This window comes from Ambystoma mexicanum, chromosome 14, assembly GCF_040938575.1.
Source record: "Ambystoma mexicanum isolate Mex_15411 chromosome 14, UKY_AmexF1_1, whole genome shotgun sequence".
NCBI lineage: Eukaryota > Metazoa > Chordata > Amphibia > Caudata > Ambystomatidae > Ambystoma > Ambystoma mexicanum.
In genome coordinates, this window is record NC_090940.1 from 169,574,712 (window position 1) to 169,602,020 (window position 27,309).

General features: G+C 46.7%; 1 protein-coding gene across 1 annotated transcript in view; it reads left to right on the forward strand.

Annotated features, from left to right (window-relative positions):
• The window catches only part of GANC (glucosidase alpha, neutral C), a 730,404-nt gene that overhangs the window by 367,912 nt on the left and 335,183 nt on the right, over positions 1-27,309 (forward strand). Inside the window, 2 exon segments of the mRNA XM_069638822.1 lie at positions 1,420-1,655; positions 4,370-4,496. Coding sequence (XP_069494923.1) covers positions 1,420-1,655; positions 4,370-4,496 — 363 coding nt within the window.

Below are 27,309 nucleotides of genomic sequence, written 5' to 3' on the forward strand. Positions count from 1 at the left end.
GGCTCTTTATAAAGGAGTAGAGGAAGGGATAGAGGTGCACCCCCCAGTGTAGAAGAGGTATGATAAAAGATGGCTCTACATAAAGGAGTAGAGGAAGGGATACAGCTGCACCCCCCCGGCCGTGTAGAAGAGGTATGACAAAAGATGGCTCTTCATAAAGGAGTAGAGGAAGGGATACAGGTGCACCCCTGGCGGTGTAGAATAGGTATGAAAAAAGATGTCTCTTCATAAAGGAGTAGAGGAAGAGATACAGGTGCACCCCCCCTCCCCAGTGTAGAAGAGGTATGATAAAAGATGGCTCTTCATAAAGGAAAAGAGGAAGGGATACAGGTGCACACCCGGCGGTGTAGAAGAGTTATGATAAAAGATGGCTCTTCATAAAGGAGTAGAGGAAGAGATACAGGTGCACCCCCGGCGGTTTAGAAGAGGTATGATAAAAGATGGCTCTTTATAAAGGAGTAGAGGAAGGGATAGAGGTGCACCCCCCGGTGTAGAAGAGGTATGATAAAAGATGGCTCTTCATAAAGGAGTAGAGGAAGGGATACAGCTGCACCCGCCGGCGGTGTAGAAGAGGTATGACAAAAGATGGCTCTTCATACAGGAGTAGAGGAAGGGATACAGCTGCACACCCCAGCGGTGTCGAAGAGGTCTGATAAAAGATGTCTCTACATAAAGGAGTAGAGGAAGGAATACAGGTGCACCCCCCGGTGTAGAAGAGGTATGACAAAAGATGGCTCTTCATAAAGGAGTAGAGGAAGGGATATAGCTGCACCCCCCGGTGTAGAAGAGGTATGACAAAAGATGGCTCTACATAAAGGAGTAGAGGAAGGAATACAGGTGCACCCCCGACGGTGTAGAAGTGTTATGATAAAAGATGGCTCTTCATAAAGGAGTAGAGGAAGGGATACAGGTGCACCCACCAGCCCCCCATGCCCCCGTGGAAAAGAGGTATGATAAAAGATTGCTCTTCATAAAGTAGTAGAGGAGGGGAATGGAGGTTTACTCCAGAGTAGAAGAAGTTATGATAAAGGACAGATATATTTAAATATTTTAAATGTATGAATATTGCAAAAGAGTTTAACAATGTTTACAGGACCAGTGTTGCCATGAGAAGGATTACATTCACAATTTCAAGCTGAAGGGGTGCTTTCACGTGCAACTGTTTCTTTGTGAAAGGCATAGCTGATGCATGGAACAGCCCCCCAATATATGTGAAGGGGCCAAACCTGTTACCAGTTAAATATGACTTTGATCAAACACACAAGAGCCTTCATTGAAAGGGGTGAGCAAGAGGGGGAAGGCCATAGATCCTGTTACAAGTATTGTATGCTTCTAAAGCACACAACTCAAGATGGGGGTTGGCAAATTGCGTGAGCCTGATTGACGGACAGTAATATCAATTCCCGCCCTTCATGCCAGGTACCCAAGCTCTACCTCCGCTTTTCGCCTTGGGTTACCATCAGTGTCGCTGGAACTATGTCGATGAAGAGGATGTGATGGCAGTGGACGCGGGCTTTGATGACCATGACATTCCCTACGATGTGATATGGCTGGACATCGACCACACAGATGACAAGCGGTACTTCACCTGGGATAAGAGGACGTTCCCCAACCCCAGGCATATGCAAGAGGTGCTCCGCAGCAAGAAGCGCAAGGTGAGAGCAAGAGCTAGCATGGGACCATACTATAGGGATAGGCGGAGCAGAAATGTAGTATTCACCTTTTGGGGTGCTCTGCTGGCTTTATATTCCATGGTTGCTTCAGCTCATAATTCATCACGTTGCATGCTTGCTAGCTAAAAAGCAGAACATGTGTTGTGCATTTACCTCACACAGAGGCATTAAGAAGGCCTGAAGAATATGTGAGGACTAGCCTGTAGGAATTATAAGGTATGCTCTATATCAAGCATATTCTCTTTTGGAAGGTGAATTCATTAAAGTCACATCCTTTGCTTCCTACTACCCCCGTAAAGCAGAGAATGGGTGCCCGTAGACCCTCCTCCTTGTCATATGCATAATTGTGGCAAGAAAGCAAAACATATTGGCCACTGGGATTGCTGTCTTAGTCAGAAATAAGGGAGAGGAGGCTCAGACACTTCCCATCTCAGATGAGTAGCTTGAGTGCCTTGACTCAACACCCTTTGACTGTTACCTGATGGTATCCCAGTTGGTGGCATGACACAAACTCTGACCGTGTTGATCATCCATTGTAATGTTTCAAACAATGTTAACGTCTCAACACTGTTGCATGCAGTGAACAGTGATGTAACAGAATGGGTCAAGTGATGCCTGCCTGTCCTTTTCCTTCCGGTGGTCCAGCAGACCTCCAGACTGAAAGGTCTTTGCCTGGTGGAGGAGATTCATGTGGTGTCACGTGGTGTCAGGCCTTTGGCGAGGTTCCTTGAGTCCCCCCACCTAGGGTGTTTGGTGGCTCATAGGACCACACCACAAGGGCGCTGGGGTGACCCCTGGCTCACCCTAAGGGGGCTGATGCAGTTTAGACCACCTATGAGGTGGTTTCCCATTTTTGTTAGGAGTATTTGTACTTCCTATTTTTATTTTTGTGGAGTATTTGTGTATTTCTTTTTTTTTTTTTTAAACAATTTATTAAATTCCACACAGAACACATAGATCAGCAAATTAACAATGTCTCACATTAATCAAAAAAGAACGAAATCAACACTGTAACATAAGCATTATAAAGAGTTCATACCAACAAATGACCAATTCAAGTGAGACATCTTCAACATATTACCCCGAATATTCCAAAGACAACACAAACACAAGTGACAACAAATGATACCACAAACGGAAAGGAGAAAATAAGAGAAAGAAAAGAGAAAGGAAAAGAGAAAGAAGAAAACCAAGAAAGAAAACCCATCAACCTCACCCTAAATCCCTTGCTATCAAAGTAATCCTGCATATGCATCAATCATAGAGAGCCATAAACGGACCCCACAGCTGCATGTAATCCTCTTCTTTATCTTTATTATGAAATGAAACCTTATCATAGCTTGCCAAGACATGCAACTCCATCAACCAATCATCAACATTTGGTTTTTTACTTGTTTTCCAAATCCTGAGTATCAACTTAATCGCTATCATTATAGCTCTATCAATCCAACAAGAATGCCTCCTAGCGCTTTCACGTCTATTTTTCTTGGAAAGCAAAATTATATTCACTGCAGACCTCTGCAAGACAATACCAAAAATCAGATCAATCCTATCAAGTACCTCTTTCCAAAACATCTGCACTCTCGGGCAATCCCACAGTAGATGCAATAAAGTGCCCCTATTAACATCACAACACCAACACAAATCATTAGGTTGTAACCCCAGCTTAAACATCTTAACCAGTGTCCAATACAATCTCCCTACAAGTTTTTGTCTAATTAGATGTAAACCCATATCGGGTCCCAAGTTCAAAGTAACCCTTAGAACATTCTTCCAATCCACTTCAGAAATGTCATCCTGAACCTCTTCTGACCAAATTTCTCTCAATCTAGACCATGCTAATTGGAGTTTCTCATCAATAGGCATAAATTGCATATAAGTACTCGCACAGTACTCCTGGCCTTCTAACAGCTTACTAATCTCTGGCTTCTTTCCAATAGAACCATCCGCCATATCCATCCTACTATTCAACATAGAAACCAAAGCCAAGTATCTATTCCTCTCACCCAGCCTCAATCCATATCTATCTTGTAATTCCACAAAAGTCAACCACCTGTCCCCATCCATCACATCCTCCAACTTCAGAATACCCCTATTTATCCAACTCACCCAATTCAGACATTTATTATCTATTTGTATAGCATCATTAAACCATATAGAAGCATCAGGGCTGAAACCATAACTCTGATCGTTTTCCCTAAACCACTCTCCCATCACTTTTTTTGTGTATTTCTAATGAGTAAAAGTGTCTGATACACCCCTAGGGCATCATCACAAGTTGGGCAGAGCAGGAAAAATGCAGCTTAAAGCTATTACTGCTGCATTACCGCTCCGCTCAACTATGAGTTGGGCGGAAAGTTGGGGATTCACCTCCAGCTCTGAAATGGGGGTAAATACGCTGACTTTTCATCCATTTTCGGCACAATTACTGTGCTGGCGCTATTAGCGCTGTGGTAATTGCGCCGAAAAAATGCCCCATTGGGTCCAATGGACCCATTATAAATGAGGACTTACCGCTGTACCACAAATCGGGATCCAGGGCTAATAGCGCGGGACCGAGTTGTGGTAACGCTATTTGCGTTGGGCAGTATCCCGGTGGATTTACCACCAGGATACTACTCACTTGTGATGAGGCCCCTTATCTGTAGGGCTGCATTTACAAATGCTTCTCCTGACACAATGTGCTTTCTTTGCAGCTGGTGGTTATTTCAGATCCTCACATCAAGGTGGATCCCAAGTACCCAGTCTACTCCCAGGCCAGAGACAAAGGATACTTTGTGAAGGACAACACAAAACAGGACTTTGTGGGAATCTGCTGGCCAGGTCAGTTGCTTTTCTGTTGATTCTCTGTGATGACTTTGATCCACTGGAGCCAATCCCATTTAGATGCGCCAATGTCTTTGTTTCTCACCTTTGGCTTTGAACTGATCAAACTCTCCTTTGAAACTCTGCCACCCAAGCTATGTAGCATGAACTAATACTGTAAATCTGACAGTAACTCTTACTAATTTACAGGGTAACGCAAGGACAACCCTTCGCACCTTAAGGTGCTTATACTTTACAGTTACTTTGGGAGGCTGATTGTGACCTTGAACTCTCACATCAATATATGCCATTGGGGCCCAATATTTGTAATAGTTGCTCCTGATAGGTTGATGAATATGTGATGTCATATGTTCTTTCTTTCCTCAGCCGAAATAATTATGCTTCTCACTTTTGTAAAGCACTTTCTTTAAAATTAATTTTAAAATGAACTTTCAAATTGTACTTTGTCTCCGAAATGCAGTGTGCATATTGTCACAGATAGCCTTCTTAACTCACAGACTCTCAATACAAGTTCAAGGATTTTTAACAAACAGATGGTAACAGGTTTGGTATCCTTTTTTGTGTCTCCCAAACAGACGTGTTGTCTACACATATCCACCAAATTGATAGTCACATTTCCCTGTGCATAAAAGACTAAATACATAATAGCAGGTATTTCACCCGCCAGTAACACTGTTTTCCAGTTTTTACTCAAAACTTGATTCATGATCCTCAAAATTACTTTCTTTCACATTCTAGATTCTGTACAATCAGACCTTGGATTTCACCATGTATGCATGTATCTAACTATATTTCTTGAGCACGAAACCAAGGCCTGGAGGCATCTGGGCACTAGCAGCAGACCGGTGAAGCATCAAGATAACATGCCCTAAAATAAAAAGGTTTTTAGGGTTTTCCGGAAGAGCAGATCATCCATCCCATGCAAGCGTTGAGGTAGTGAGTTCCACAAAGCCAGGAGTGCAGAAAAAGAGAGTCCTCCTGATCTGGACCTACAGAAACGTGGTACTGCTAATAGGTTTTGGGAAGCTGATCGCAGCCTTTGCCACCCTCTGCTGCTGCGACTGGGGCCGGGTCCCTTCAGAGTCATACAAGGGCCAGACCAACCTCCATCAGTCCCCCCAGCATCCCTTGCCAGCACTTGCCCTCGGATACCCTTTCCTGGAATAGTCCAACCTGGTTCTCCCTGATGTTAGGCAGAAACCTGTGCAGTTCCCTTAGGGACCACTGAAAAAAGTTTAAGACCACAGGAGTAAGCAGTAAAACCAATTGGTAGCATTCTGCACCACCCAGATTTACCTGGTAGCTGTGGCTGAGCAGTCAGACTTCTCTCAAGAAGAGTTAGGCAGTATATAGAGTATACACAATAGGGCTAAAAATAGAACAAGCAAACACTGACCAGAGCTTTGGTATAAAAGTATATAATTATTTATTTAAAAACACACTTATGAAAATACACTGGCACTAATATATCAAGCAAGTTCAAACACAGTCACTATAAGTATATACACCTCCCTAGTTAATTATTCAACAAGTCTAGGTTAAGACACCACTTATTTAGCAAAACAGAGGTGAGCGCGTAACCGTAGATGGCACTTCAATAATTTGTTTAAAAAAGGGAGAGAAAAGGTAGAGTATGGAAATAACAAAGTACCAACACTTTTAAGAAACCACAGCAAGTCAAGAAAGGCAGGGTCTACTGTAGAGCAAAAAGTTCATAGGCCAGGCCCACTCTTGGAGAGAGCAAGGCGGAATGTGCCCAAGATCACGGAGTGGAAATGCACTCAAAGTCTTTGCAGAAAAGTCAAAAAGAGGTTGGATCAGTTCAGAAAGGCAAAGTTAGCAGGTCTGAGGTCAACCCAGTTAGAAAGTCAAGGATTTACGGGACACCTTGGACAATCTGTTGCAAGGGAGACCAGGGAGGACACGGTACCTGAAATGGTGAGAAAGCTCCAGCGGTGGCAGTTGTTCCTGGCAGCGGGTGCAAGTCGTGGCTTCGACCAGAGGAAGAGATGATCTCGACGAGAAAGAAAGCTGAAGGGCGTTGCACTGCCAGGGAAGAAACCAGCCGCGGAGTTCCCGATTAAAAGGTACGACCCTTTTATTTGCGGTAGTGGTGAAGCGTGGCTATCTGGCCGCCGGGGTGCTTGGCACGGGCGGTTCGACCACGAGATGTCCAGGAAGGCGAAAAAGGCAAACTGGTTGGTGCCACCAGCTCAAAGGAAAGAAGACTCTCCTGGAAGAAGATCTCCTCTGTCGTCGGGGAAGTGGTGAGTTCGTACAGCAGGGCTCCACCGGTGGTGTCATCGTTTTAGATGGCTCAGCTTCTCCCCTCTTCGGATTCTTTAGGTCCTCTGTGGCGACTTCTGAAGTTCCAGTCCCCAAAGCCCTGCTTTTATGCAGAAAGACCCCCATTCATCAGCCTAGCTGTCACTCAAACATGCTAAGTGGTGAGCCGGGCGGCTCACCACTGGGCCAATCACACAAGAGTGCGACTTGAGTTGCCATGGTGCCTAATCCCCCTCCCACACATCCTGTAGACCCCAGACAAAGTGGCACCTGACGGTTACAAGATCCTCTCCGTGCCCAGGCCCAACCGTGCAGGGGGGGTGTGGCCCTTATCTTCCCTGAGTGGATTCCTGCCACTGTCACTCCTACGCAGACCTACTCCTCTTTTGAGTGTCTTGTCTGCCGACTCTCTCTCTCTCTCCTAGCCATTCCCTTACCGTGGCTACTATCTATCAGCCACCTGTCAAATCTCCTCCTTCCTCTCTGAGTGGGCTGACCTCTCCTCCTCACTCCTGTCCTCAACCACTCAACTCCTCTTTCTTGGTGACTTCAACATCCACTTGGATGCCTCCTGTCCCCCCACGGGACTCTTTCGTGACCTCTGCGACTCTCTCTCACTCTCTATTCTCCCGTCTGGGCCTACCCGTTCTCCAGGGCACACTCTTGATGCTCTGATCTCTTCTGACCTTCCCCTCTCCGTCCCTCTCTCCACTCCTCTCTCCTGGAGTGATCACTTTCTCCTATCCTCCCACCTCACCCTCCCTACCCCACAGGCAAAGCCACCCTCATCACTGCCACCCACCTTCTCGGTCATCCGACCCATGAAGCTCGTGTCAGTTGAGGCTTTCGCTGACACCTTCTCGCCCCTCCTCCCCCTTCGGCTGACTCCCACCCTGACACAGCCCTCTCCATGCTCCACTCTGCTATATCTGATACTCTTGATATCCTTGCCCCCGTCATGAGAATCCGCCTGAAGCCCAAAGCCAAATGTAACTCCTGGTATGACTCGCATCTCGTCACCCTAAAACGCAAGTGCAGGGTGGCAGAGAGGAAATGGCGTGCTTCATGTTCATCCTCTGACAAACTGGCCTGCCGCCTGCTCCAAAGGCAATACCGTCTCTCTGTTCTCACCAAGAAGAGAGCCCTTATCCAATCCCGCATCTCTGCGGCATCTAACAACTCGGCCGAACTCTTTAAAATCTGCAAGGAGCTTGCCAACCCTGCTGCAGTCTCTACCTCTCCTGTCTCCTCCCAGGCCCTCTGCACTGCACTGGCCTCTCACTTCATCTCTAAAACTCAGGACATCCTGTCCTCACTCTCCTCCTATCACCTCCCTCCCTCTCTTCCCGGCTCTTCTTCTTGCCCTTCTGCAGCCACCCCTCCTCCCTCCTTCTCTGCCTTTCCCCTTCTTTCTGCTGACGAGGTTTCCAGACAAGTCTGATCTATGAAAGTCTCGTCTAAACAGGTTCACCCCTGTTCTTCCAAAACTATCAAGGACCACATCGACTCCCTGGCTCCTGCCCTGGCTGACTTTTGCAACCACTCCTTCGCCTCTGGAGGTTTCTCATCCCCCCTTAAGCACTCCTTTGTGCACCCTCTTCTTAAGAAACCCTCTTCTGACCCCTCCTGCCTGGCTAACTATCGCCCAATCTCCATCACTCCCTTCCTGGGCAAGCTCCTGGAGAAATTGGCCATCTCCCAGCTTAACCTCCATGCTGAATCTGTTGGTAGTCTTCATGACCATCAATCTGGCTTCAGAGCTGCCAGAAGCACGGAAACTGCTCTCCTGAACATCCGTGAGGACTTGCTCTTGAACCTCGACTCCAACACTCCGTGTGTTCTCATTCTGCTCGATCTCTCTTCTGCCTTTGACACTGTCAACCATGCCATCCTGCTCAACCGTCTCCGTGATAACCTGGGTATCACTGGTCAGGCTCTGGCGTGGCTGACATCTTTCCTCTCCAATCGTCCCTCCCAGGTCCAACTGGGGTCCTTCCTCTCTGACATCTTTTTCTCCACCTGTGGTGTCCCCCAGGGATCCAATCTCTCTCCCTGGCTGTTCAACCAGTATCTGGCACTCCTTGCCCACCGCATCGCCGCTCTCTGCCCCAAGTTTCAGTGCTATGCGGACGATACCCAGCTCATTTTCAGGCTACCCTCGGCCTCCTCCTCTCCTTCCCTCATCTCTGACTGTCTGTCTGCTATCCAGGAATGGTGTGCCGCCAATGACCTCTGCCTTAATGCCAGTAAGACTGAGATTCTACTCATCGGCACACCCACTCCCTCCTTCCCTGCAGATCTCTGGCCGGCCTCTCTTGGCCCTCTTCCTGCTCCTACCTGCAAAGCAAAAAACCTCAGGGTCATCTTCGACTCCACACTCTCCTTCTCTCCTCATATATCTGACGTCTCTGAGAAGTCACACTACCAGCTGCACCTCCTCAGAGGTATTCTTCCCTTCCTCTCCTTCCCCCAGAAGCTCACTGTCTCCCGAGCCCTGGTTCTCTCAAAGCTGGACTACTGTAACAGCCTCTATCTTAATCTGCCTGCCTCCACTCTCCGCCCTCTGCAACTCATCCAGAACAGAACTGCGAGACTTGTCCTTGGCCTCAAGCCCAGGGACCGTATCTCTCCAGGACTGAAATCTCTACACTGGCTCCCAGTGGCTGCGAGGATAACGTTCAAAACCCTCTGCATTGTCCACAAGGCCTTCTGGGGCCTGGGGCCTAAATACCTTCAACTCTCTCTTCCTAAATATCTTCCTTCCCGAGCCCTTCACTTATCCGTCTCCAACTCCCTCAGGGTCAGCCGCTTCTCGAAGCAACGAGCTGGTGGTAGATCTCTCTCCGCGGCAGGGGCCTCTCTCTGGAACAGCCTTCCTGCCTCCCTGAAATTTGAGGAGAACCATCTCCGGTTCCGGAAGCACCTCAAAACCTTCCTCTTTGCTTCTGCTTTCTCTCTCCCTCTCCCCTGCTAATTCTTCACTGAAACTGCACTGAATCTGCAACTGGGCCACTCTCACCGACCTCGGTCCTGGGCCCAGCCACTCTCCACTTGCACTGCCTCCCTGGCAACCCCTGCACTGCGGGACTGTCTCTGTATCCCTACAGCCCCCCCTTCCCAGCACTTGTCTGCACTTACCCTGCACTTGCCACCAGCTGGCCCTTTTTTTTTTTTTTTTTTTCCTACTTACTTGTACTGCACTTCCCCCCTCCCCTTCCCCTTGCACTTCTCCCTTCCCCCTACCCCTGCACTTGCGTGATCTGAATGACACCTGGCCTAGTAGGATCGTTGTCTGTCCTCCCCTTGTTTCCCCCCTCCCTGCCTCGTCGCGCCTTGAAACACTTGTGTATAGGCGCGTTACAAATGCCATATCAAATCATATCATACCATTTGGAGGGCTTCTGTGGAGAAGCCTGCCAAAAAGTTGAACAAAGAGCTCGACTTGGGTTAGAGTTTCAGAGGCGAACACAAATACCATTTTAAAACCGAGTCCTGGCAAAAAGACCCAACCAGGGAATAAATATTAAATAAATAACCCGGCGGTATCTTTAACATTGCACCAAAAAGTGGTGCGTTTAAAATCAATGGGAAAATCCTATAGGAAATATTCCGGTGGAATATTTTGCGTGGTATCCACTGCCACCAGCCAGAAACTCGACAAGGGGGGGACTAGACAGTGCCCCCTTGGAAAACAGACCCAGGGGCAATCGAATTACCCCTACCAGTACTTCCACAATATGATGGTTTGTACTGGTTCTGTTCACAATTTGAGACTAGTAAAGCCAATGGCGACTTTACATGCCCTGGGAGACAGTAGTCAGTCCCAGGGTATGGAGTTTATGTTTGGGGGTCACTATGACACCCCTGTGTTACTGCACTGAGGGTGCTGTGTAACACACATACCAAACACACATGAAGCCCTATGGAGTAAAAGACCCCATAGCCCATAAAACACATTTACAGTCAAAGGACATACTCAAATCATGCCTAAGAGTGGGAGAAAAAGAGTCTCACTCTTAGCAGGAGAAAAAAATAAACCCCAAAAATCCAGCAAAGCTGCTGGGGGACTCACTAGGTTTGGGAAATTAGCCTATTAGCCTTACCAGAGAATCCTCCCTAACACTCGCCCCCCCCCAGACTAAGGGACAGGAGGATTTAATCCACTCCTGGATGAATCTCATACCTCTAGTCGATGACATTCTTCCTAGAGAGACCATCAGCATTTTGGTGGTGACACCCTGACTTGTGTTCTATGGTCAAATCAAAGGTTTTCCTTTGTAAGCTATATGACCTACAAACCCTTTGAGGAACATCAGTCTTTTTAAAACTATAGGGGATCTGGTTGACCAGTCCCTCAGAAGTTGGTACAACTTCTGAACCTGTGTTAGGCTTTTTCAAGGGGCCCTTATAAAGGATTCCCCTAGATCTAGAGGGGCCTCCAGGGGTCCTCACCACCTCTCTGTTGGGAGAAGGTTGGGTCTTAGGCCTCTTGGTTGGAGGGGGTGGAGATAAGCAAGGTACATGCTTCTCCTTCCTCTTAGATCTAACCTTACCTACTTTAGGAGCTTCACTCCCAAGATTAGGATTTGAGTTGGAGTCTTCAGTAGAAGGTCCAACAGTCTGAAGGTTTTTGGCCTTAGACTTTTCTTTTCTGGTTTTTCACCAGCACTGAGAATTACCAGTTCTCTTGGGCCTAGTTAGGGGTCCAGTTGGTCTATCTACCTCTTCCTCAGAAGCAGGGGGAGTCACAGACTCTAAGACTGGGGGAATAATGATGGAGCTTGGTTCGGGCTCCATTTTCCCTAACATTTTAGCCAGAAATTTGCCTGGGTCAGAGGTCAACTTACCAACACCAGGGCTTGTATTAGGGTTCTCTGTAGAGGTTCCCACAGGCTTAGAGTGGTTCCTTAAGGTGGCCTCTCTAGCCGATTTGGTTTGGTTCTGGGTCTCCATACTGGGAGGCCTGGGGGTACTGGATACTACTCCTATAGTTCTTAGATCATTCCCCAACAGGACTCTCCCAGGCACCTCAGTCTGAACACTGACAGGAATCATCACTGTCATGTTGTTACACTGTATGAGGGCTGGTAGAATTGGAACCATTTGGACAGGACCTCCAGAAAATTTAGTGGGACCTTTGGGTGCCTTAGCAACATCCTCAGGACTGAAAAAGCTTTCATCCACTACTGTTCTGCTGGCCCCAGAGTCTCGCCTGACAGGGGTATCCTGGCCATTGACAAGAACACTGTCCATGTAATAAACATTAGAGTTTTCTGGTATGGAGTCATACACACTCCTATTCTAATTACTAACCAGACCCATGGACCCTAATGATACACTTGCTTGAAGACCCAAGGGTTCTTCAGCAAAGACTTCAAAGTGAGCACTAACCATTTGGCCTTCCTCCTCAGGAGTGAAGGCTAAGGAGACTGTGCTGATCCCTGTAGGTTTACCCTTACATTTGGGATCTCCTTTGATATGGTCAGTTGCCTTACAGACATAGCATATTCCAAATGCTCTCTGGAATGGTGGCTTGTTCTGACCTCCTTCTGGTTGGTGACCAGAAGGTACACTAGCCTGATGGGGTTTACCTTGGGGCTTACCCTGGTTATTTTGTTGTTTGGGGCCCTCTTTGGGTTGGGAGGTATTAGAAGTCTCTTGGTTCCCTTTTGGTGGCTTCTTCCCCTCATCCTTTTTCTGAGTGACCCCTGAATCCTTGTGAGTAGCCCTGTTGGCCACCCACAAGTCAGCAGCCTTAGCTAGCTTCCTGGAATCAGCCAAGTGCTGTCTGAGCTCAGGAGAGCAGGCATCATAAATTGACTTCAACATCAAAAGATTTCTCATTCCCTCATAAGTGTTCACTCTGTAACCCTTAATCCATCCCTCTAAGTTTTTCAAATACTCATTCACCCAGGTAGCCCAAGGGGTACCATCATTCTTTTTGAGGGTGCTTAACCTCTTAAGGTACTGGGAAGGGGTCTTCCCAAATCTAGCTATTAAAGCTAGCTTCACACATTCATAGTCCCTTCTATCCACCTCCCCCAACTCCATTACCACATCAGATGCAAAAGCGGGGAGCCTAGAGAACAACCAAGGAAGTAACTCATTCCCTGAGATGTCCTGGAGCCCATGATTATACTCAAACCTAGCCAACCAATCTAACACATCCAACTTAGGCTCATACATACCCACAATCTCTTTAGGCATCCGGGGTCTTTTGGGACTGGAACTCCTAGAGGATCCGGAGAGAGAAGCATTTTCAACAGACAATTTCTTCATCTCTAGCTCATGCTTGAGCTCCATTTCTCTGAGCCTTAGTTCTTGGTTTAGTTCTTGGTGCCTTTGTTCTGCTTGAGCATTAAGTCTCTTAAACTCCAATTCAAGCTTCATTTTCTCTAGTTCAATACATTTAGGACTAAATGTGGGACCTGGCAAAGGTCCAGTAGGTACAGCTGGTAGAGCAGACAGAGGCCTAGGGGGGGCAACTACAACAGCCTCACCCTCCTCTTCTGACTTTGCCTCAAGATTATCAATACTTTGATCAATATCAATATCATCAATGTTATCTACATTTTCTGGGAGAGTAGGCTTCTCTGAACCACTACCCAGACTTTGGTTTGCTAACAATCTTTCTATTAGCTCCATTTTCTTGCCTTTAGTCAGGAGATTCTTATGCTTACAGAGAACTCTTAAACAATCAGCAGTTTCTGTAGCAAGGGATTCTTGACTATAACTTTCCATAGTTGACAGGTTAGAAAATAAACTTTTTAGTGTTAAGCTTTGTGGTTAGTTGCACTAAGGTATCTAAAATCACAATAAAATGTATACTCAATACAAATCCCACCGCTGTACACCAGTGTTAGGCAGAAACCTGTGCAGTTCCCTTAGGGACCACTGCAAAAAGTTTAAGACCACAGGAGTAAGCAGTAAACCCAATTGGTAGCAGTCTGCACCACCCAGATTTACCTGGTAGCTGTGGCTGAGCAGTCAGACTTCTCTCAAGAAGAGTTAGGCAGTATATAGAGTATACACAATAGGGCTAAAAATACAGTAGAACAAGCAAACACTGACCAGAGCTTTGGTATAAAAGTATATAATTATTTATTTTAAAACACACTTATGAAAATACACTGGCACTAATATATCAAGCAAGTTCAAACACAGTCACTATAAGTATATACACCTCCCTAGTTAATTATTCGACAAGTCTAGGTTAAGACACCACTTATTTAGCAAAACAGAGGTAAGCGCGTAACCGTAGATGGCACTCCAATAATTTGTTTAAAAAAGGGAGAGAAAAGGCAGAGTATGGAAATAACACAATACCAACACTTTAAAAAAAAACAACAGCAAGTCAAGAAAGGCAGGGTCTACTGTAGAGCAAAAAGTTCATAGGCCAGGCCCACTCTTGGAGAAAGCAAGGCGGAATGTGCCCAAGATCACACAGTGGAAATGCACTCAAAGTCTTTGCAGAAAAGTCAAAAAGAGGTTGGATCAGTTCAGAAAGGCAAAGTTAGCAGGTCTGAGGTCAACCCAGTTAGAAAGTCAAGGATTTACAGGACACCTTGGACAATCTGTTGCAAGGGAGACCTGGCGGGACACAGTACATGAAATGGTAAGAAAGCTCCAGCGGTGGCAGTTGTTCCTGGCAGCGGGTGCAAGTCGTGGCTTCGACCAGAGGAAGAGATGATCTCGACGAGGAAGAAAGCTGAAGGGCGTTGCACTGCCAGGGAAGAAACCAGCCGCGGAGTTCCCGATTAAAAGGTACGACCCTTTTATGCGCGGTAGTGGTGAAGCGTGGCTATCTGGCCGCCGGGGTGCTTGGCACGGGCGATTCGACCACGAGACGTCCAGGAAGGCGAAAAAGGCGAACTGGTTGGTCCCACCAGCTCAAAGGGAAGAACACTCTCCTGGAAGAAGATCTCCTCTGTCGTCGGGGAAGTGGTGAGTTCGTACAGCAGGGCTCCACCGGTGGTGTCGTCGTTGTAGATGGCTCAGCTTCTCCCCTCTTCGGATTCTTTAGGTCCTGTGGCGACTTCTGAAGTTCCAGTCCCCAAAGCCCTGCTTTTATGCAGAAAAACCCCCATTCATCAGCCTAGCTGTCACTCAAACATGCTAAGTGGTGAGCCGGGCGGCTCACCACTGGGCTAATCACACAAGAGGGCGACTTGAGTTGCCAAGGCAACTCAGTCCAGGGTGCCTAATCCCCCTCCCACACATCCTGTAGACCCCAGACAGAGTGGCACCATTTGGAGGGCTTCTGTGGAGAAGCCTGCCAAAAAGTGGAACAAAGGGCTCGACTTGGTTAGAGTTTCAGAGGCGAACACAAACACCATTTTAAAACCGAGTCCTGGCAAAAAGACCCAACCGGGGAATAAATATCAAATAAATAACCCGGCGGTATCTTTAACATTGCACCAAAAAGTGGTGCGTTTAAAATCAATGGGAAAATCCCATATGAAATATTCTGGTGGAATATTTTGCGTGGTATCCACTGCCACCAGCCAGAAACTCGACAAGGGGGGACTGGACAGTGCCCCTTTGGAAAACAGACCCAGGGGCAATCGAATAACCCCTACCAGTACTTCCACAATATGATGGTTTGTACTGGTTCTGTTCACAATTTGAGACTAGTAAAGCCAATGGTGACTTTACATGCCCTGGGAGACAATAGTCAGTCCCAGGGTATGGAGTTTATGTTTGGGGTCACTATGACACCCCTGTGTTACTGCACTGAGGGTGCTGTGTAACACACATACCAAAAACACATGAAGCCCTACGGAGTAAAAGATCCCATAGCCCATAAAATATATTTACAGTCAAAGGACATACTCAAATCATGCCTAAGAGTGGGAGAAAAAGAGTCTCACTCTTAGCAGGAGAAAAAGTAAACCCCAAAAATCCGGCAAAGCTGCTGGGGGACTCACTATGTTTGGGAAATTAGCCTTACCAGAGAATTCTCCCTAACACCTGACCACTGTCTCATCCTCTCTTCCCCCCCTCTTGCCCCTGGCACTTGCCGCCTGCCCGCCCAGCACTTGCCCGCCCCTTCACGTGGGGGCACCCCACTCCTGCATTTCTCCCTTACCCACTCTCCCTGCACGTACCACCTTGTTCAAGCACTTACACAGTAAGATTGTCACAAGGCCAATATAATCGTTTTGGTTTTTCTACTTTTTGATCCCCATGTCCCCCCACCATCTTGTCTTGGGGTTCCTGGAAACACTTGTGTATAGGCACCATACAAATGTACAATAAATAAACTAGCCTATTTGCGTTTGGTATTAAGGTTTTTTTTTCCTTTTGCACAGTGAGTGGTTTGCTTTTCTGTAGCACTGCGTGCTGTCTGTGCGTGATGGTTGGTTCAAGTGTTTTTTAATTTGCCACATTTTGGGTTTCTGAATTGTACTTTTCCTGTCTGTGTTTTCTTTGCCGCTCCCACGGAGTTGAAGTTCTGCACAAAAAATAAAAGAATACTGTCCAGAAACTGTACTGAAATGTATTGAGTGACAGAAAGTCAAACAGGTAATCACATTCATGGCACCCATAGGGTTTGCGAGGGGCCGAATCAGATGTTGATGTGGAGGAGGTTCCAGAATTTTGGGGCTTAGAAAGAGATGGTCTGTCTTCTGGGCTTTTTCTTTCTGCACCGTCAGGAGTTCAGGTCTGCACATGTCTTTACATCTGGTGGACCGCAGGCCTCTGGAGATGCCGAGTTTCTCAGTGAGGTAACTAGGGGACTTCAGGGTGACAGCTTTGTAGATGATGCAACTGGATTGGAAGACCATACAGACTTGCAGTGGGAACCAGTGCAGTTCGAGGAAGATCAGGTGATGTGGTTGAATTTGCTGAGTCCAATGATGAGCAGGCTGCAGCATGCATGACATATCTCAGGGGAGCCATGGTAGTCACTGGAAGGCCTTCCAAACGGGCATTGCCACCATCCAGGTGGGAGAGGACCAAAGCTTGGACAGCAGATCTGAAGTTGTTTTCTAGGATGAAGGGCTTGATGTTCCGCAGGAGAGAAACTTGGTACCAAGCTGTTTTTTTTGTCTGAATGAGAGGTGTTTGTTGATATCAAACCCAAGGGACTTTTTTATTTTTTTCATTTAAAGCACTTGGTGATGACAGGCCATTATTCATCCCTACAGACAGTAGATATAGACAGTTGTTAAAGATCACATTATTTTGTCCAACACTGGTTATCAACTGCATCAATACCTTCTCCCATTCCCAAGATTTCTTCACCTTCTGAACCCACACTGCCCCTTAGATATTGGCAAAAGTCTGACCATGTGTCTTTAGGGCAGCATCTAGCAGGCAGTAGTCTCATATAAACCTCCTCCATATCATTCGCCCACACCTCATTATTCAACCATTCCTCCACCTTAGGCGGCAGCTTCTGTTTCCATCTCATAAGTATGCGATTTTTGGCCAGTAGTAACCCCAAATTTAAGGACCTGAGTTTTGTCTCTGGCATCTTGCCTGTATATTCCAGTACACATACTTAAGGCGATAGCTGAGGCTGCAGGTTGATCACTGTATGGAGGACATGGCCCACTTCCACCCAGTATTGTGCTAGCTTGGGGCACAAGTATAGCAAAACTGAAGCGACTTGGTGCAGGTGGCCAAGTGGGATGTGAAGCCCTGGAGGTGCATAGCAGTGAGCTGGGTCTGGATGCCCGGTGTTCGGTGTTGGGCAGCAGCAGGAATTTTTCCTTTGAAGTGTTGAGCTTCAGCTAAGCACTGGAAATCCAGGACTAGATCAATGTAAGCCCGACTATGAGCCTGTCAATGCCTTCGATGGAGGATATTTTGAGGTAGATCTGCATATTGATGGAGGTGGATGTTGTGTGGAGCGAGGAGGGTTCCAAGAGGTTCCATGTAAAGATTGAAGATCACAGGGTTCATTCCTCAAAATCTTTAAGATCATTATCTTATCTTAAAGATGTTGGAGAAGATTCTCACACTTTTTGGGGCACAAATGCTGAGATGTACTAGGACCAAAAACAGATGTGCACTATTCACAAAGAGCGTCAGAATGGGCACATTATAGACATTGAGTTAAACCTCAGCTGGACTCATGCAGGTCACCTCTCAGTCTCTGTCTTTCCATGGGTAAATCAGCATGGCAACAGCTCAGTTTCCAGTGTTCGAGAGAGAGGTATCTTTTATGGGTATCCTGTGTCACAGGGCAGTCTTCCATCCTGGCAGACTCTTCCTATTCCTTTAACCCAAGATTCTAGCTCATGTATCTTGGCAAGATCCTCTGAAAGCTTGTTAGAGGAGGCGTTGTGGGAGAAGGTCTGTATTATATTTACTTCCCTTGTTTCCCATTGGGATGTGAATATTTCCTGCCCGATGTACCACTTCGTAGTATTTTTTAATATTATTTGGACCTTTGTTGGGCTTTACCTGTTTGCGGTGGTTTGATTCTCGCCACCAGTGGTGTATTGGAGCTCCCTATCAGTCTTTTCTTTGTTTCAGTGGTGACCTCACACAGATTCTGGACTGATCCCTCCTTAAATAGAAGCACCAAAACGATGCACTGATGCATGTGCGGTACAACTTTAGAAAGGGACACAGAAATGACCTTTTGTACCATAAGCACTTCACATCATCGCAATACTGGACCATCAAGCCAAACCAAATAGAAAATCATGCAAAAGAGAGTAGCAGGTAGTTGTCAATAAATGTTATCTGCTATTATAAAAGAAGCAGCTTTGATGCCACAACGCCATGGATCGTATGGTGTGGCCCATGCTGGAAAGGACATGGGAATGCACTCTACTACTTATTGTTGTAGGTATTTTTCTAAGAGCTGACTGGGTTCCAGTCATTGGATGGCAGTGTTGAAGAGTGTGGGGTTGTAAATCTTACCACATGACAGATACAGTTTCAATTTTCAGAACGCAGCTATCATTTATTGATTTATGATGTGGTTCTTACTCCTAAATCCTAGGATCTCAACATGGAGGAGCCCAATATAAGTGCATTAGAACAACACCTGCTACTTAGCTGGTGTTGCTAGTATTGCATATTAAGGCATAAGGTGATGTCAGTCTAGAAATCTAATTCGAGACCGCAAATGTATTTTGGTGGCTGTGGGCCAACCGTCTCATGCACGATACGACAGAATATAGGTTTTCAAGTGTTCTAATGAACAGCCATTTTGATGTAACAAGAATCGCCATTTTGTTTTCTAACCATTGCTCATTGCTTTCTGTTCCTATTGCTTTGCAGTATATTTTTCGCTTACACTGCTTGACTGAGGAACAATGCTGTCTGTATATGAAAAGGACAAGGCCACAGGGCCGAGAGGATAACAAGAGTTTCGCTGAAACACAAACGTAGGCAGCGCCAGGAAGAATGCCCGGCTCCCTCCTTAATGTAGCCTTGAAGCAGAGCCGCAGGGCATTTAATCATTTCACAGCTGCCAGCCAGTCTCGTTATATGGTAGAATATGTTAGAAAAATACCGCTAAAGGCTTGAATTATGCTTTTCTAATGGCCCCCCTTTGCTGAGCCCGCTAAGAGCATGTCGGCTCCCAGGACGCGAATAGCACCTGATAGATAGCAAGGTCCGGAATGTAACCCCCTCTGCATGTAGCTCGCTTCCAAGAACAGAAGCGCCATGTTCTATTCAATAACCAAAAGATGCCTACGCACTCACAAATTGCAAATTGTTACTAGAATAGATGTTTGAAGGTGTCATAATGGCTGGAGATGTCCATCGTGACACCAAGTTCAAAGAAACCCAATGAAGAGGGGTGTTAACCATGACATAGCTGATTGTTAGATATGCATTTTGTATATATGTAACATATGTACGTAATTCGCTCTCTTGCGTCCCAAGAGGTTTAGAGATGCACGTCGCGGGGCGTCGAGACCGAGTTGGCCAACTGAGACTTTTGCTTTGCAATAAAACCCTAGCTTTGGGAATACAACCTCGTGTCTGGCGTCTCTATCGTGTGTGGTGACTCGCCTTGTTTCCATAGATGTCAGGGTCCCCTAGGGGCCCCTTTCAAGATGGCGCCCGAATAGGGACCCTCCCCCACTTGTTCCTTCGCGTAACGTTGTAATTGAGAAAGGCAGAGAACGGCGAGGACGGGACGATCGAGCCGGGATCAAGAGGTGTTCGGGGCGCCCTGTAAAAGTGATGAGAGATTCCTTTGCAGATCTGCACACATCTGATCCCTGATTGACGTGCCTGGCTAGAGAACAAGGAGGCGAGGGTCCCGAAACGAGGCGGAAGCCAAGAAACGCAGACACAACGTCCTTTGGTGCGTCAGTATACAGGCGACTTGATTTATCAGGTGAGTCATTCACCGATTCATAGCATCCTGATATTGGTTGAGAGTTGACTTTGCAAAATCAAACGCCCTAGGTAAGGTTGATTAACCAAGGGGAAGGTTGAAACATGCCTGGGGTATTGTCCACCTTAGCAGGGTTTTTCCGCTGTGGTAGACAATCTTTGGAAGATGGCCAAATTGTACCACCTGGGGGAACGCCGGCGTATGAGATGTATGTGAAGGATGGAGTGGGTGCGATAATATTCTGTGAGACTTGGCATAGGCAAACCAGAAAGCAGCAAGACCACCAGTGGCCGATTAATGGTAGTTTTGAGATGGCGAGGATAGATAACTTAGAAAGGATGTTGATAAGAAAGAAAGCGCGCCCTGCGGCATTTGAAACTATTAAAGACTGGAGAAAGGAAGCAATGCTCCGATTTAAAAGCAGAGCAAAGCATGCGCGCAGTCATAAATCAAAGGGTGAGGTAGCGGAAGAAAAAGAAGAGGAGGAGTGGACTCAGAGTCTAAGAAGGGCAGGCAGGCATGACCAGTTGAATATAGAAAAGATATACCCACAACGAGAATTACACATGACAGATGAATTAATAGAAAATATATTGACTCATACAAAACAAGGCCCAAGATCAGAAGAAAGACCAGATACATTAGTAACTATTGCCCAGACCCCGCCCGTAGCTCAAGCTCCCCCTCCGATAGCTCAAGCCCTCCCACAGCCACAGACCGCACACATAACACTTCCTACTAGCCAACCAGGCCCACAACAGACACTCGCTGTTCCCATTGTCCCATCCGCACCTTCCGCCTTAGACACAGACTCGGTACCGTCCGTTCCTCCCGGGGTTGAAGTTGAAACCGCGGGGGCACGAGGCGGGACTGACCAACGGCAGTGCACAAGGGTAACCCGCAGCGCAATCAGCAAGGAGAGGAAGGTGGAATTGCAGCAACAGGCAGAGATGTATATAGACGGGAATGATGGGACGGCAACATTGGCTTCGATAAATGGCTTTCGTAGAAGCAACGAAAGACAGGTAGTGTTGGAATGCATGGGTGAATATTTGGTGGAGAGATGGAAACAGCTAATTGGGAAATTACCACCGCAGCGATTGTTAGATCTGAATGCATTAGCACGCTGTAGGGAGAGGGATGAAGAAGTAAGAAAACATGTGTATAGACTTTTTGAGTTAAAGGATGAATTAGATAATGATTATGTCGAAACATTTACTGCACCTATCAAAGTGTTTACTGGACCTGGGTACAGGAGTAGGGAAGTCGGGAGACCGGGAAAGAAGGAAAAGGGGTCGCATAAAAAACTGCAGCAGTTGCCATCGCCGGGAGAGAAGGAGATGGTGAACAAATTATTGTTGCTAAAACAGGTGGGGACAGACTTAAAGGAATGTCTAATTAAGACACATGTATTAATGCAGCAAGTAGTAGGACATAATAGAAAGCGAGGGAACACACAAGTGAGGAGTAGTTCGAATATGTATGGGGGAACAGTGGGGCCGAATCAGTGTGCATATTGTAAAGAGGAAGGACATTGGCGAGCTCAATGCCCGCATTTACAGAACAGAAATGGGTCTGGTCAAAGGAGACAGCATAGAGGACACCCAGGAGTGAATGGACCAAATAGGAATAGTATGCAGCAGCATCATAATAATGGAGGTAATCAAAACCAAGGCCAAACCAGAGTCAGGGACAGCAAAATCAACAATATGGAAATCAGAATGGGGAAAATAGAGGGAAGAGTGGAAATGTTTTCTATACACAGCCAAACACGTATTACAGTAATAGTAATGATTACACATCGGACAATGTGTTATTTCCCCAATAGGACAGCCCAGGACAGGGGTCGGAACCAGTGTCTATTCCCGTGAATCAGAGAGGACCCTACGTAGAAATGAGAGTCGGGAATGAGGAACACCGCATTCTTGTAGATACAGGAGCACAGAAGTGTTCAATAGACCATCACTTGGTTCCAAATATACCACTGTCAGGGCAAAAGAATATTTCTGTAGGGTTCGCAGGTACACCAGTCATAAACCCAGTGTCCAAACCAGTCCCAGTTACTATAGGACCATTCACTGAACATTGTCCTTTCCTTCTAACAGAAAATTGTGGAGAAAATTTGTTGGGATTGAATTTGTTGAAAAAACTAGGTTCTGTTATACATTGCACGGCAGACGGAGTGTTTCTAACGATATGGCCACACGATGCCCCTGTGTCAGAATTCATGTCCGAAGCATTACCAGGGGAACTAAGTAAAGTCCCAACCTGTATATGGGCAATGCATGACAACGATGTGGGATGTTTAAAGAAAGAGCCAGTAAAGATTTTTTTAAAAGAAGGTGTTACACTACCGCGAATACCCCAATAAAAAATTTCGGTTGAAGGTGAGAAAGGATTGAAGAGTATTGTTACCGATTTGATGAAATTAGGGGTAATAGAGGAAATCACAGGCAGTACATGTAACAGCCCGATCCTTCCAGTTTATAAAAAAGGAGGTAATGAGGTACCATACCGTTTCATAATTGATCTACGCGCACTAAACAAGGTAGTACATCCGCAATTTCCTTTAGTGCCAGACATCACTACACTATTGACAATGATACCTGTTTCAGCAGAATATTTTTGTGTAATAGATTTGAAGAACGCATTCTTTAGTATTCCAGTCGACAAGGACAGTAGATACTTGTTCGCGTTCACATTAGGAGGACGATCATTTACATTTACACGGATTCCACAAGGTTACACGGAAAGTCCAAGTATTTACAGTAGAGCATTAAAAGAGCAGCTAGACATGCTGGAATTACCCGTGGGTTGTGTACTTTTTCAATACATAGACGATTTATTGCTAGCTGCAGACACAGAGGAGATTTGTAAAGAAAGCACTGTATTACTACTGTCACACCTAGCGGCACATGGCATAAAGCTAGTTTGAAGAAATTTCAGTATAATCGAAAGGAGGTAGTTTATTTGGGCTACCTACTTTCGAAAGGAGGGAGAAGACTAACGCCAGAACGCATAGAAAGTATTTCTTGTATGCCTATTCCAAAGACACAAAAAGAAGTCAGAGCCATAATAGGCATGGCTTCATATTGCCGACAACGGATTGGTAATTTTGCATTGATTGTGAAACCATTAGTGAATTTGACTAGAAAGGATGCGGTTATGCATTTGCAGTGGGATGAGGAATGTCAGAGAGCATTTGATGGATTGAAAACTGCATTATCCTTGGCTCCAGTTTTGGGTCGCCGAACTATAAGAACATTTTCAGACTATTTGTGTGTGAAAGTGAAGGATGTGCATTGGCGGTTTTGACACAGGAACAAGGTGGAAGAAATAGGCCGTGCGGCTATTTTTCATCTGCGCTGGACCCTGTAGCGCACGCACTACCACGATGTTTGCGATCTGTCGCGGCGGCTGCTGCGTCAGTGAAACAAACGGAAGGGATGGTATTGGGGCACACTTTAATTCTGATGGTGCCACATGCCATAGACGTTCTATTAAATAGGACACAGACGCAACACCTCACCTCTGCTAGATTGACAAGATATGAGATTATCTTGTTTGCGCCCCATATCCAAATTATGAGGTGTAGCGCTTTGAATCCTGCAGAATTAATGCCATTAACCATAACAGAAATTGGGAAGAATGAATCACCCCCCCACGATTGCTTAATGGTAACTCAGGAAGAAACCAAGGGGAGAGTTGATTTAAGTGATATTCCACAGAAAGAGCCGGATGGAGAGTTATTTTGTGACGGCTCATGTTTTAAATTACCAGATGGCATGACAACTGCCGCATACTCTATCACTACCCTAGACAGTGTTGTAGAAAGTAAAAGAATCCCCTATAATTCAGCACAAGCTGCGGAAATAATAGCAGTAACCAGAGCCTGCAAGATTTCTGAAAATTTGAACGTGAATATATATATACTGACAGTCAGTACACGTTTGGAGTGGTTCATAACTTTGGACGACTCTGGGCTGAGAGAGGGTTTCTGACATCACATGGTGCCAGAATTCAACATGGCCCTTTGATTGTACGATTGCTGTCTGCACTCACGTTTCCAAAGCGCCTAGCAATAGTGAAATGCGAGGCACATAAAAAAGTAACATGCAAAATAGGAGAGGGAAACACGTTTGCAGACAGGATTGCGAAACAAACTGCCACTGATTTAAATACTAAGATGATGACGGTTCAGACAGAGGAAGTACCGTGTATGATAGAAGATGGAGTTGCGACTGTCAAAGAAATGCAGGCTGAGTCTATGGCCAATGAAATACAGGGATGGGCAGAGGGATCTGCTGAGTTGGATTTGGAGGGTTGTTGGGTGGACAAGGGAACTAGAAACTGGATGTTGCCAAATTCATATGTGACTGCAATGGTCACAATGGCCCACAGTCCTACGCACATCTGTGCCAAGAAAATGATACAGAACCTTTCTACAGTATGGCAGAATGCAAACATAAAAAAGAATGCAGAAAGGTTGGTGCAGAACTGTATCACATGTTTACAACACAATGTAGGAAAGGGAACAGTGACACCAACAGGAAGTTTTGGCCCGCCCTCCATGCCGTTTGAGGTAGTTCATTTTGATTTCATAGAGATGGAAAGGTGCCAAAACTTAAAATACGTCTTGGTGGTAATCTGTGCATTCAGTAAGTGGGTGGAGGCATATCCTTTAAAAGACTGCACAGCGATGAGTACGGCAAAAGTAATGTTGAAGGAGTATTTTTTCAGATTTGGCTTGCCCCGTGTCCTATGGTCCGATAATGGACCACATTTTGTGGGTGCAGTGGTGTTACAGATATGTGCAGGTCTCCAGATTGATAAGAGATTCCACAGTTCAAGGCATCCACGTTCTGCCGGTCTTGTGTAGAGGCACAATGGGATACTTAAATCAAAGATTAGCAAGATTTGTGCGGGAAGCAAGTTGAGTTGGGTGGATGCATTACCAATAGCACTATTATGCATGCGTACGTCTGTACAGGCTAAAACTGGGCTCTCCCCATACGAGATCATAATGGGGAGGCCGGCAAATGTATGGTGCGCACCTCAGCCAAAACGACTCAGTGAGATAGAACATCCTGTGCTTAGTACTTATTGTGGCCTTTTAATGCAGACATTGCGTTTGATTCATCAGCAGGTGCAGGAGGGATTACCCGTGCGGTATACCGGTCCGGGGCACGCGCTGGAGCCAGGAGACTGGGTGCTGCTAAAAAACTTCGAAAGAAAATCATCATTAGCACCCAGGTGGCGCGGGCCCTATCAAGTACTTTTGGCGACGCAAACGGCAATCAGGGTGGATGGAAGGAAGTCGTGGATCCATGCCACCCATGCCAAGAAGATTCCAACTGCACTGAAAGTCTTGCCTGACACCGATGACTGGAAAGAGACAGCGGTCGCAGAGACAAAAGAAACTGTTGCCAGTGTGCAGCCACCTGATCTGCCGAAACATGAAGTGAAACTCGAAACAAAGCCTGAGACGATTGCCAAAGAGGGGGAAGGGCAAAGAGTGCCCCAACGTTGCCCAGCAGAATCGACATCACTGCTGACCGACGTGAAATCTGCCTTGCAAATATCAGCAGAAACAAATCGTGTACCCCTTTGGCACCCACCAGCACTTGCCAGCACGCCAAAGACCGAATCTGCATCATTGGTGCGGCGCACACCAGCACCTGCAGAAGTGCCGCAGGCTGACTTCAAGCCTGAATCTGAAAGTGCACCGGCACTGTTCATGGATCAAACGATACCAGGAGCAAGGGGATACAACCTGCGGCCTCGGAAGACAAGGTGATCTGCATTCTTTTTCTTTTGGTGTTTATGTCAACCTCTGGTTCAGCTCATGGACAGAGCAGGAACCAGGGGTGTAAAGGAGAGAAGCGTGAGAATTGTGAAAGTCGGACAATTCAAGACTCGCGGCTCCTCAGTGCGATCATAAAAGTACATGTGTCAGGAACCAGAGCGGACAAGCTGGGCGCACATGGTACTATGGCAAGTGAGATAATTGATTAACAGTACATGCGTCCAGAACCAGAGTGGACAAGCTGGGCGCGCATGATACTGAGGTGAAAACTGATCAAAGGTCCTCTGAGCAGTATAAGAAGGGACAACTGATCTTGCCTAAAAACGAATAATCGAATCCAGGCTAAAACAAAAAAGGACAGGCAAAACTGAACTGGGAGAATTTCATTGAATTTATAGACATCAGAGCAAACGCGACGAAGAGAAATATCCACAACGAACTGTGATAAGGAAGAAGAAGGACGACGAGAAACATGCCGGGACCGGTTCCAGCCTCCTCCTGCACCAGCACTGCTAAAAATGAGTCAGTTATAAAGACTATGGCCCTCATTACGACCCTGGCGGAAAGTGACTGACCGGACCGCCACAGCGTAAATAGCGTTTCCGCCATTGCACGATGGAGCAAAGTGCGGCTCATTCCGACCCATCGGGCACGAGCACCACGCCATGGCGGAAGTGCAAAGTCCGCGATGGCGGAAATGACCCCAAAACGGCCCACACCGCCGCCGTACGGCGCCCTAGGTGCAATACCGCCACCCATCTCAGCGGACACCGCAGTGAGCGCCAACTGGAAAGTACGGTGACCGTAAATATACGGAAACGGAAGTAAAAGCATGGTCCCGGAACGGGAAACATCACGCCGTACACCTATAAAACCACTAAATCCACACAACCATTAAAAATACTACCCTGAGACACATCCCAACCCGTCATCCACCCTAGTGAAACCAAGAAAAATGGGAAAAGTAGCGAAGAAAGCGTGCGACCGCAAGCGGCAGGTCCACTTCTCCCGTGAGGAACTCACCGTACTCACAGAGACCCTCCAGGAGAATGCAGCCGCCGTCTTCTCCACGCAAATGACCAGGACGGCACTTGCGAACAAGAAGGCCATATGGGCCCTGGTGGCACAGCGGGTAAGTGCGGTGGGGACCGCACCCCGCAACCCACAGCAATGCAGAAAGCGATGGGACGACCTGCGGATACGCGTCCGTAGCATACTGTCTGCCAACCGCAACATTGCCACAGCCACCGGGGGAGGATCGGAATCACCCATCAAGTTGACCCCCTGGGAAGAAATCTGTGCCTCCACCATAGGAATGGAGAGCATAGAGGGAGTCGGAGGGATGGAGAAAGGAGTGCAGACATCCGAAGAATCAGGTAGGTGGCCCAAATAAAACAATGCCA